Below are 13,237 nucleotides of genomic sequence, written 5' to 3'. Positions count from 1 at the left end.
TAAAGCCACCTGAAGATTGGGCCTTAGTAGTTTCCTTTGAGTAACAAAACACATTAAACTCTCTTATGTGACATTCTGTTTACAGGAATAGGATACCCTTTGATTGATGAATAATTTTATGCAATGATCCATCCAGGTTCAACTGATTCAGTGAAAGTCACTAGGGTCATGGGACAGCATGAGAGTCTAAAGTAACCTTAATTTTTCCTCTTTTATTGTTTTGGTGTTTTTGTTTGTTTTATGGTGATGGGGTTCTCTTTTCTTAAACATGGATAGTGGATGCTTACATTAAAGAGCACATGGCAGGGCTGTAATAATCATACAGAGCCATATAGATAGAAGTAGGTAGTATCATTCTTTTCTCTCATTAGTAAGAGAGCATAAAGCCCACAGGGAAAGAAAATACAGGAAAGCATTTAACTTCTATAGACATTTAGAGAAAACTAAGTCACAGCATAAATAAAGCACTGCAGAGTTACATTCCAAAAGACACAAGGGGTGACCATGCCACAAAACAGCAGTGGAGGTGCTGTCTTCCCTAATCTTCCTAGTAAGGAGTCTCTAGCTCAGAAGGGGAGGACAGTGCAGTAAGGTCTTGATTCCCTATGAGCACTTCTCAGGCAACACATTCTGAAGTCTTTATTAAACAGAGTGCTCCTTGGGTGGCATTCATGGGACCGAGTGCCAGAAAAGGGGACTGATTCAAGCTTAAAACAAAATTTCCACTGATTTAATTAAACAGGAGCATAACAAAGAGATCCTGTCCAATTTGATCCCATGTAAAGCTCTCCATTGTGTGAATGCCAAGTTATGGAAAGTTTATCAACTGAGTGAGCATTTGCAGGGTGCCAGTGTTGCAAAATCAAGTCTGGGGTGCCCACCTTCTGTGCAGGAGGACCTAACGTCTGTGGGTTTCTCAACAGAGGGTGTCAAAACTGTTCAAAGCTAATTTTAAATTTTATTGTGAAAAAAAGCTTAATAGCATAAATTAAAGTCACTGGACTAAAACATACTTAATAACTCAAGAATAGACTGATGGATGGAGAGAGAACTGGATACAAAGGAAACCAAATGATACAATCAAATATAGCAAACTATGAATTTCAGACTCTAGATGATGGGAATATGAGTGCTAAGTATAGAATAGTTTTGGCTTTTCTGCATGCTTGAAAAGTTTCATGATAAAGTGTTAGGAGGAAAAATGATTTAGAATCATAATCACAATGAAGAAGGCAGAAGGTCCACTGTGAAAAACTTCAACCTTGAAGGTAAGACACTTGGCTCTTAGTTGACCCCAGAGATTCACAGACTTTAGAACTGGGAAAGGCTTTGGCAACACTCTAGGGCAGGTAACATGCGGGTTTACAAAAATTTGGGGAAAACAGTAACAATTTCATAGTGTTTTTAAAAAACGGAAAGTATGTAATTTAAGAACATTCTTTTTTGGTGAGATTATATGCCTATATACTTTTGATTTGAAATACAATCAATATGTTGATGATAATCAATGATAAATTTGATGTCCTCCTAGCAAAATAAAAATAACCCTGTCATTCTTCTCAATATTTTTGAAATGATAATTAGTTTACAAATAGAAAATTCCAGGAACTAACAATCCAAAGAAGAAACTGAGGCCCCAAGTAAAATTAGACAGAGTAGTGGCTAAATGTATAACTCTGGGCAGTTTACCCACTCTAGAAGTCATAAAGTGATTCACATATTATAGGTGGGATGTCCATCCAAAGGACAAATATCAGGTTACACATATAGGGACAGGGGCCTTTTGGTAAGAGTCACTCAGGTGGTTGACTGTTAAGTGTTGCCATTGGTGTATGGTACAAAGAATCTCTCGTGCCCACATTTAGAGCGACTTTCTTGCAGAAATCAGTTTTTGATTTTTGATGTGAGATCTTCAATCATGCTTCCACAAATCTAGCTTAATAATGGCACAGAGTATATAAGGAGATGCAAATTTACCAATTTACCACTTTCAAGATGATCATTTGCCAGTCTTCCTATCTCAAAGATTTCTCTTAGCCAAATGGCCAGCATAAAATGTTATGAGGAATATTCTGAAACAAACAGAACGTATTTCCTTTGTAGGCTTCTAATATTCAGAAAGATTCAAGATGACATTTGTGAATAATATAAGCAGTAGCTACAAAACCTCAGAATGTACTCAGTAAATCTAGATGTAAACTGCAAAAATAATATAAATAGATAAATACTAACTTGAAACCATCTCTAATGAAGGGAAATGGTTCATATCTTGGTGTCATAAAAAAAGGAAATTGTAAAAGATAAGTTGAACTTCTGTTTTATGAAACAGATTAGAAACCCCATTCATCATATCTCTCATTACCCTAGTGCTGTCTAGACAAGGAAGATGAGGAAAATAAAATAAATAAAAATGACATGGAGCAGAGCTCTGCTGTCACCATAACCAGGTTAGCCAGGGTTATACTTCCCTGGCTGAAAAGCTACAACACCTGATATTATTGTGTATTGTAAGTTCATGGAGACAAACCTTCAAACCACATTTAATTCTAAAGTTGAACTGAGTTGTGATCCCATCTAGAGCGGAGAGGAAGATAAAAAGAACTAAACTCAGACTCTGGGGGCTATGTACGAGCAGATCTAGATCAGTAGCATAACTTCCCAAGAGCTACAAGGCAGGGTAGCAGGCATATTCCAGCACAGACACTATTTCAGATGCTTATTTGTGTCTGAAAATAACCAAGCGTACACCACTGCATAAAAGACTAAATGACAAAACAATACTTTTACTTCTGAGGGCTGCTCAGTTATAACGTACTTGGGAATGCTATAAAAACAAGGTCATTTCACCTTACGATCTCCCAACAGAAGCCTGCAATAAATAAGACTCAAGTATTTGTCTCTCAACGAGTCACCTATAGTAGAATCTTCTGAATCACCTGCCAGACCAAACTACCACCATCTCCTTGAAGAACTGCCTGTTCTCAGGAGTGGGCCCACATGAAATTCTGGGTCCCTAGCCACAGTTATGCATGCCAAGGGTGGATATATGACACAAAGTGAGCCAAATATTTTCTTTCCCCAAACTCAAATTTGGAATTGAAGACTCAGTTGGTATGGTCTGGTTGCTTGGTGGTGGTATAAAGAGGCAGATGTGAGGTCCTAGTAAAAGACTTAAAAGTTGCCACTTTGTTCCTAGGTGGCTTTCTGGTGCAGTGTTGCAGCTCTTTCTGAATTACAACTGCATTGCTATGCTTAGGTTCCATAAAAAGAATGGTAATTCTCTATAACCCCTCTTTCCTGCCTCTGTTCTCAGTGAGGTTAGCTCAAAGGCATTTCTATGACTTGCAAAGAAACAAGAGGAGTAAGTAGGCTAAAAGGACTAGTAGATGGTTATGTAGTATTTTAAATATTTCAAATATAATACTAAATATAAGCCATAAAGAAGATTAGATATGATCACCTAAAGATTAAATTTGCATTTATAAAGGGAAAAAACAAGAAGTTAAAAGTGAATATATTACAAAAAAATTTCAACATAATAGGCCAAAAGTTAATGCCTTAATATATGAAGAGCTTGTATAAATAATATTATTCCAAGAGAAAAATGGACAAATCATATAAACCAGAAAGTCATAGAAAGAGATTAAAATAGCTAATTTACTATATAAACCTATATGTGATCATTTAACCTCTTTAAATAATCAAACATGAACTACTATAATGGTGTGGATTTTCATCTATTAAATCAATGGCAAATATCAAAAGCTTAATTCTAAAGTAATTTCCAAGCACACACTATTGGCTGGAGTGTGAATTAATAGTTAATCTGATAATATATAATTGTGAATGTGCATGGCTTCTACCCACACTTTCCATGTCTAGAAATTTATCTTAAGAAATAACTTGGTGAGATGAATAAATCATATAAGGCTGTACACTAAAAACCTAAGAGTAAACCCCAGGTGGGATGCCTAATGGGGGGCTCAATAATGCCTTCTGTAGAATATTAGGCAGTAGCCCTGCTTGCCGACTTGGAGAAGAATAAAACACATAGTGTTACTTGGAGAAGAATAAAATACATATTGTTACATGAAGAAGTCATTTTAAAAGACATATAAAAGTATGGTCCACTTTTATTTTTTAAAAACTGTTAAAATGAAAAGATCTAAAGTATTAACAGTGGTTGATGGTTTTACAATTTTCACCTTGTTCTTTATAACTTCTATATTCTGCACCATTTTACTTTTCTGTGATAACTATTTTACAGTAAAACTTTTTTTTTTTTAAAGTTGTTCATTGAAAACACTATGAGTAAGGGGAAAAAGAAAAGAAAGCCTACAAATTTCAAGCAGAGAGAAAGCAACATTTACAAGACAGTTTAAAACCACCAGAGGAAGGAGTCAGATAGAAGTAGGTATAAGTCTTAGAGCTGCCACTTGCTAATCTTTATGACTTTGAACGAATTGCTTACCTGTGTTGCATGCATCTCATTGCAGTCACAAATAAAGTGCTTAGTACAGAACTGGCATGCAGGAATACTTCAAAAAATATTAACTATTGCACTTAGTATTTTTTCAGCATGTAATAAAGCATAAACAGTGATAGGAATAGATATATGAAGATAGGCCAAGCAAATCAAATGCTGTCCAATTCTTCAGTTACTTTCAAAGTATCTACTATAGTCCTAAGTTGGAAAACTAGTGAAAATATTGAAACAACAACACAGGAAAGGTTCCTCAATTCTTTGCCTTAACATTAAGTTATAAAATTAAGTTCCTGCTTTGTTGGCACTATAATTTAAAGACATTTTCCCCTTACATGATGGGTATGGACACAGTTAACTGTGGAAGGTCACAGAGGCAACGCATATAAATCAGAATCAAATCATGGCTAAATAACTGCAATCCTGTCTTCTTCTCTCCCCTTCCCCAACTTTCAGGGATGACAAAGACTCATGGACCAAACTTCAGTTAGGTTTCTCTGAGCTCTTTTCTCTACAAGGCCATGACTTTCACCCCAATCCTGTCCTCTTAGTAAAAATTCTGCTAAGTGGGTTTAGGAGGAACCCCAACCTTGATATCTGATCAAACTCCTCATCCTTCACGTTTATGTACAGGTCTCTGGCCTGCTTTCTACAAGAATCCTACTTCTTCAGTTCAGTTTAGTTTGATGTCTCCTCTTAGTAACTTTTCATACTGACCCCTCCCTCTGCTCTTTAGCTATCAATCCCCAGCTGTCAGGAATCTTGAATAAAGTCTTCCCTACTGTTTAAACAAGAATCAAGATAATTTTCTCTTAACAGTGGGTATGTCTAAAGGTCTTTGGACCTGCAGGTACAGAGCTAATCACAATGCTCTCTGGAAAAAATTAATTTGCATCCCTAGTGTGACATAAAAGCAACAAATTCTAAGATTCAAAATAGCCCAGAAGCATTCAGAATTAAAATCATAACAAGCAAAACCCTCCTGTGAGCCCCTTTGAATCATGAATCCATGATTCCATTTTGACTTAATTTCAAAGACAGAAAAGGTGAGTAGGAAGACTATGTTATCAAGTTTTCTTTAGGATGATGATGACTGTATCTTATTATACCACAGGACCAGCATGGCACCAATGCCTGACACATAGTAGGAGTGCTATTCATTTCATCAACTTCATGAGAGACATAATGGAAGCAGATGAATGATGTTTATTTTCTGATAGAGTAGGGCATAAATTCAAGGATAAAAAATATCAATCCTCTGTTTAGTTAAATCAAAAGGCCTAAAATGTCCTTGGGATTTTTTTTTTTTTGGTTACTTCTACCAAATATCAAGAAGTAAAACTACCTTTTATTGAACAATAATATGTTTATAGGAAATAACTCCAGTATACAGTTTTAAGTTATCAGTTAGTATTACTGTAACCCTAAATAGCAAATGCTGTGTGGTGAAGAACATCAGAGATAATACTGTCTATCTAAACCAGAGCTGAAACACAGGGTATACACATCATTTTGAATGGTTAAATCCTGTTCCTAAGCTATGGCAGGACATTGATACCTTTCCCTAAGAAAATGGGTACCTCAGGAACTCTGCAAAAAGATCTCTGTAAAAGGGGTAATCTATGCCTGGGGAGATTAGAAGGGAAAATGAAAGACCAGGGGACTTCTGAGCTTTAGGGCAAGGGAGAAATAGTGGTTTCTCAGCCAATGGATGCTATCTGCTGGTAATTGGTAATTAGCAATGACCAAAAGAGACAGAAAGGCTATAGATTCCAAAAGAAATCCAAATACTTGTGGGTTGGGTGCTAGACTTAAATAAGATTATTTTATCAAAATTTCAGTTTTGAATCTGTGAGACACAAAGAACTTACATAACATAAATTTAACAGAGGCTCTTGAGGCTCTCAAAGTAGCTTTTTTTGTTTTGTTTTTTGTATCCATATCCAGGGTTACTTTTATAGGAAGGTAATAGAGGAAAAACAGATTTTATAATTATACCTATAACCTAAATAAAACTATACTAAAATTCTTTCTTTTTGAACCAAGAAATGTACCATTGATAAAACTTAAATATCATGCTTTAATATCCAAAATAGTGTCACTCAAAATGGTAGCATATTCTTTGGCTTTTTGTTTAAGGCCCAAACTCCATGCATGCCTGCGTCTTTAAGTCCAACCGCTTATGAATGGGAGAAAAGTTAGGCAAACAGAACAAGAAGGAAGAAAAACAAGAAAGTCAGTCAAAGTGCATTTTTAATTCATTAAAACAAAATCAGGAAACTGACTTTCAGGTTTCTGTAGTACAGGGACCACTTGGGTATTTGAACTTGTAGAAAATTAGCTGCTCCATGACTCTGGGTCAGACTGTTGCTTTCCTGTGGATGTTCTCTGGGCAGACTTCACATACTCAGTGAATTCAAAGCCACATTTTACAACAAAACCTATGAATGCATATTTCTGAGAAGATTTTAGTTTAGTGGATATTGTCATTAACTGCAATGCTTTCCAGGACTGTATAACCTAATAAATTCTACTGAATTAAGTGGCGCTTTTTTTTTTTTTTGGACACAATAGGAAGCTTTTTGAGGAGTCAGGAAATATCATCAGTACAATGTCAATAAATTCTGAAAGGATAAATAACCATCTCCAGTTTCTGTATCCCAAGTTTTATACAGATTGCTTATAGCTTATTCTCTAATTTATAACACAGACTATCTCTTCTTGAAAAGGATTAGTAATATGTGGCAAAAAAGAGACCATTTCTCCTTAATTTTTCTACCATTAAAAAAGGTTGGTGATTAACCCCTTTCTTGAATCTTTCAAGCCCATTCCAGTGGGGCCAGTTCTTCCTTCCCAGGAAGGCTGGACCAGACTTACTTTCTTTTTTTTTTTTTTATTATATTTTTTTATTGGTTGTTCAAAACATTACAAAGCTCATGATATATCATCTTTCATACATTTGACTCAATTGGGTTATGAACTCCCATTTTTACCCCAAATACAAATTGCATAATCACATCGGTTACACACTCACATTTTTACATAATGGCATATTAGTGACTGTTGTATTCTGCTACCTTTCCTTTCCCCTACTATCCCCCCCTCCCCTCCCCTCCCATCATCCCTCTCTACCTCATCTGCTGTTGTTCAATTCTCTCCCTTGTTTGCCCCCCCGCTTTCCCCTCACATCCTCTTCTATGTAATTTTGTGTAACATTGAGGGTCTCCTACCATTTCCATATGCTTTCCCTTCTCTCTCCCTTTCTCTCCCCCCACTCGTCTTTGTTTAATGTTAATCTTTTCCTCATGCTCTTCCTCCCTGTTCTGTTCTTAGTTGCTCTCTTTATATCAAAGAAGACATTTGGCATTTGTTTTTTAAGGATTGGCTAGCTTCGCTTAGCATAATCTGCTCTAATGCCATCCATTTCCCTGCAAATTCTATGATTTTGTCATTTTTATTGCTGCATAGTACTCCATTGTGTATAGATGCCACATCAAGAGAGGAAGACAAGGCACTTCTGATTAGACCTTGGCTCACCAGCACCCTTCCTATCTCTACCAGGTACCATCCAGCACAGAGAAGAGGATTTCCTCTTCTCAGCTGATCCTTTGGGCAAGAGCAACATTACTCGTGGCCCCTTGTGACTATGGCCACAGTTCCCACTCGTCTTTCTCTTCCCTTCTCTATTTCAGCCATTTTGGCCACTCAGGGTGTATCTCTGTAGGAAGAAAAACTATAGCCCAAGGTTTGAGGAAGTGGTGCAATACAATATCTGACAAGACTAGGAGTAAGAAGAAAGAGGTGACAAGACAATGTTAGCTATTCATCCTGGGTTCAGATGCAGGTTTCATAATTTAATACTGAAGACAGTGGAGTTTAGTGTTGTCTCTGGGCTCTCCTAAGATGTGTGACCCTGGGCAAGAGGTTTAACCATTCAGTGATTCTGCTTCCTCATTTATAAAGTAGAAATGGTAGTGCCTACCCCCAGGAGATTGTTGAGAATCAGATTACATAATGTGAATTTTAAAACAGTGGAAACATTAAAGAGTAGGCATTAACTATGTTAGCTATTGGAAATACTATGTATACACAGAGTTGTAAAAGGAATGTGGTAATTCTACTTCTATTTACTTGGGATAGTATCAGTGACAAAGTGTTTTGTGAAAATGCTATAGAATAATATACTTAGTATGAACCTGTTTGGAGAAGAAAAAAAGAAAGAAAGAAAAGAAACCAGTATGTGTTTATAGGCACCCAAAGAAGTCTAAAAAGGCACACATCACCCAAACACTGGACTACTATTACTGCTGGAGAGAGAGTGATAGGGGATGACAGGGAGTGACATTTGTGTACAGGTCTTTCCTTGAATTAGCATGCATGTGCTACTTTTATAACTAATTTTAAAAACTGAAACTTTTTAATAGCCTTTCTAGCCAAAATTAAACAGCTCTCTGTTCTAGTCTAGGAAAAGATAAGCTTCTTGGGGGTCAGCAAGTTTGAAGTAGAGCCCTCCACCCTCCTGACCCTCCTACTTTCTCTTTTCAAATTCCCTTCTATTCTTCACAGTCCTTGGAACATTATGTTCATAACCCTGACATATCTAAAACATTCTGAAATTGTTTTTTTTTTTCTTTTCCTTTCTTCCACTCATATCTGAGTTTTCCTTTTCCTGTGCCCAAGTGGCTTCCACCTTCAATGTCTTACTATCTTCATTCCTCTCAGTATTTTCTGACCATATCCCTCCATGCCTGTGTGTTGTGTGGTTCAAGCCCAGGCACCCCTGCCTTGCCAAACCCACTGAGTAACAATAAACCCCTACCTTTCAGGTGTTGGGCAGGCACAACCTCCCCAGCCCAATTATATAATGGAGTATGCCTCTAAGTTGCTTTTTGCCTTGCAAAAGGTCCAAATGGGCTTTTAAACATTTATTATCATTATTATTTTTAATGCAGGAAACTGCTTTATGTGTTTTGGTAGGCACTTTTTTCTTTAAGTCTTTCTTTATACAGGTGTTTTAGTTCTGTTTTGGCTTTTCCTTGGACATTACAATGCTATTTTGTATTGTAATCAACGTCCTCTTCCATGCTTGACTGATATATAATATACATATCAGTCAAGCATGGAAGAGGACGTTGATTACAAATATATATAAATATATAAATTTTATATATATATATATATATATATATATATATATATATATATATTTTTTTTTTTTTTTTTTTTCCTGTTGAAGTACACACCACTCTCACTTCTGTCCCCTCACATTCCAGTTGTCCACCCCCACTTATGCAGAGGCTCATGCAGGACCGATTAAAGGATGATGTGGGATGGAAAGGAGAATTCCAGACTCTAGGCAGAGTGCCTTTCAAGCCTTCTCTTGCCCCGGAACCTGGAGCGTCGGAAACCATGCCTGCCTCGGGGTATCCGGGCCACCAGAACCGGGTCAGCATCCCGGCGCCCAGGCGTAGGGGAACCTGATTGGTTTGGGAATGAACCAATCAGCGAGCGAAGCTATGCACGGGTAGGGGAGGGCCAAGATTATAAAGCGGATGAGGTTAAAGGAAAAGAGGCAGGTATGATAGGCACCCGGGTTTAGAAGGCACTTTTTGCACCCACAGTGTCATTATAAACTTGAGAGTTCTGATCTAAATACTGTCTCCCACTTCCAATTTCGTAAAGCTTAAATAGTAGATGGGGCGGGGCATTACTTATCCTACCATTCATAAGATGGGCTATTAATAGTCAATGGAGAAGTGGTCATCGAGTAAAGGAAGGGCAATAAAATCTTCACTCCCTCCTTTCTCCCTTCCACTCCAGGCTGTCAACCTAACTCAATCAGTTTTTTAAAAGAGCAAATCACTGAAACGCTCACTTAATCGCCAAAGCTGATTACCAAAACGTTGTATTAGACATCTGGAATAAGTTTCCATCCTCTCCAAGGACGGGGGGAAATAGTATTGGCATCTGCCGAACGCCAGCGTTTACTACCTGCTCAAGCAGAATCAAACGAACTGAGGTGGACCTGGGAGAAACTGAGATCTTCCGAAATGTACAATCACGCACACGAACACAGCCACCTCCTGAATTCAGACACCCGCCCCCAGGCGCGGCGACAGATCTTTCAAGCCTCTACCCCCACAAACTCTCCACATGGAGGAACAAGATTTTTTTTTTTTTTTTTTTTTTTGGAAGGTGGGCGCACAGATACCAGATTCTCCTACTACGTTTTAACTTCAGCAGAGCTGTTCTGGCCACTTTCCCCCCCAAGTGTCACAGCCCCCGGATTCACGGACCTGGTCAACCTCAGCTTTCCCACGGTCCAGCAACTGCTACCCTCTGCTTCACCACCCATAACTCGGGTTGGAGAGAGATGCCGTGTCCTAGGGGGTGAGGGAAGGGGGAGGGGGAGAAGAGGGAAATGACCAGTTAAGTAAAGCAGTCCCCGCCGAGGCCTGGATTGCGGCAGCCAGTGGGGAGCCCTGGATCCCAGAAGCAGGGAAAGGCTGGAACCGTGCGGGGAAGGGCCGCGAGGAGAGCAGGGGCGCCGCCGGTGTCGCTACACTCACTCTGCGTAGCCAGTGGCCCAGGGCAGCCGCCGGGTCTCCTTGAGGATGAGGATGGGGCGGGCGATGTGGTCAGCGCTGCACTCCACTTCGTCCTGAGACAGCCCGAGGAACTCCGGCCGCCCGTAGGGGAAGCGCAGGGGCAGGTCCGAGCCTCCGCAGCCGCCGCCGCCGTGCTCAGAGCCTGAGCTGCCAGCCATGATGCCGCCCATGAAATTGGCTACGGCAGATTTCACTCGAGTTAGCATATTACTCCGGCGCCCGGCAGCAGCGGTGCGAGCTGGAGGCTGCAGCGGCGGCCGGGCGAGGCTCAGCGCGGGTCATGCAGGCTGCGGCTGGCGCCGGGCGCACGGGAAGCGGGGCCGCTGGGGCGCGCCGCACGGGGTTCCTGGAGCTTAGTGCTGCAGGGGGCCGAGCCCCGGCCTCCTGTACTCGGTGCCGCCGCCGCCTCCTCCCCCAGCTACACTTCCGCAACGGAGAGACATGGAGCGGGCGGGCCGGTCAGGAGAGACACCGAGCGGGCCGGTCAGGAGAGACACCGAGCGCTCCGGGAGCGGCTGGCTGGCCGCCGCTGCAGCAGGTCCCTTCCCCGCCCCCTGCGCTCAGCTCCTGCGTGCGCGGAACTGAGCCCACCCGGAGAGCCAGCGGAGCCGCGGCGGCTGCTGCCACGGCTACCGCCGCCGTGTCATGTGATAATCAGGCTGCAAGGGCTCAGTCTGCGGCTGTGGCCGTGGCTCAGCCCCTCCCCTGCCGGTCCGAGAGAGGCTTGCACCAGGACCTTGACCTCCTAAGGCAGAGGGAGACCAGCCGGGTCGGTGCCTGGCGGAGGGGTTGGGGGCGCTGTGAGCCGGAGGCAGTACAGGTGTTAGGGGTTGTCACGTGGCTCGCGGCATTGGGGCGAAGCCAGTTGAGGAATCCACTCTGGGAGCAAGACTGCCTTTGCCCTCGGAAAGGAAAACTTCGGGATCTGGAGAGGAAAAAGGAGACAGGTACAATCATGACCGGGACCGCTCCAAGTCCTGCGATGGAAATAAGAACCACATGGTCGAAGAGACTTAACCCCACGCCGATTGCACAGAAATCATTAAAAGTGTCCCTCACCCACCCCCACGCTTTGTAGAATTACTTTTGTTTTTCTTTCATTACCATCTCAAGCATCATTATCTGAGGAGCAAACCTGTTTCGAACCTAGAATAAGCTCAACAGTGAAGAAAACAAAAGATCTCTAAGAAATCAGAAACAAGCACTGTTTTAACCCGTACTCAGTTGCTTAACAAATTTGTACAAGTATTTTTCCCCAACGTAGCAACAGAAGTATCTTTTCAAAGCTGATTCTGTTTTCTATGGAGCTACTTACAGTAGCTGTATTTTATTTTCTTTTTATTTAAAACATTCCAACAGAATTATCAAAGAGCACGTGTAAAGCTAAAGAAACAATGCAGCAACTCAAAATGCTAAAGTTAAAAATGATTAGGTTCTTGCAATGATAAAATATTTTTGGTAATTTTATATTAAAACTAAACAGAAAAATGAGGGTGAAATAGTGAATGTGCTTCATCAAGGGTAACATTTGTTAAATATTGGCCTTAATTTTTGTTGTTGTTGTTGGAATTTTTGCATTATTAATACTAGTATCCTGTTCATGTTTACTTATTCCATATCCTGTTCCTATGTTTACCTACCGTTTAATTTGCCAGGACTCTGTGTTACTTGTGCAGTTATGCACCGAACAGCTCCCTTGGAGTTGGGGAGGGAATACAGGCCCTCATTCTTCTCAGTGAGTAGCCCAAGTGTTAGAGAAGAGGCCAATTCTCAGAAGAGGAATCGGAATTCTTACTGTTATGGGAAGCCCGGGCAAACTGCACTGATCTCCTCCTCTTTCTCCCCCTTCATTTGTGTTTTCTTTTTTGACTTTTTCATGAGTAGGTATTCCAGTTCAACTATATACTGAATAATTATGAAAAAGATGGCAGTATTTCAAATGGTCAGTGAAATGCCACTACTGTGTTCTTGTAATGCTCTCACAAAGCAGAAATGTAACTTTATCTTGATTCCCTTCTCCCTCTATTAAAATGGGGGCAGAATTTTAAATGGTGCAGTCTTATTGATGGCATAAGATCATTTAATAAACAAAGCTGTAGTATTATGAGTCAAGCAATGAGATTATTTTGATATGAAAAGCATCTAA

General features: G+C 40.3%; 1 protein-coding gene across 3 annotated transcripts in view; it reads right to left on the bottom strand.

Moving 5' to 3' along the window:
• Positions 1-11,537, bottom strand: part of Ppm1h (protein phosphatase, Mg2+/Mn2+ dependent 1H) — a 266,367-nt gene extending 254,830 nt beyond the window's left edge. For all 3 annotated transcript variants that reach the window (XM_071609704.1, XM_027925783.2, XM_071609705.1), the window contains exon 1: positions 11,053-11,537. In XM_071609704.1, the coding sequence (XP_071465805.1) occupies positions 11,053-11,297 (245 nt within the window). In that variant the 5' untranslated portion in view covers positions 11,298-11,537. The remainder of the gene's footprint in view (positions 1-11,052) is intronic.
• Positions 11,538-13,237: the final 1,700 nt, after the last annotated feature.

The sequence above is a fragment of the Marmota flaviventris genome, chromosome 3 (genome assembly GCF_047511675.1).
Source record: "Marmota flaviventris isolate mMarFla1 chromosome 3, mMarFla1.hap1, whole genome shotgun sequence".
In the NCBI taxonomy this organism is placed as follows: Eukaryota; Metazoa; Chordata; class Mammalia; order Rodentia; family Sciuridae; genus Marmota; species Marmota flaviventris.
Note: the sequence above shows the minus strand (reverse complement) of the source record. Positions and strands in the feature narration are given on the sequence as shown.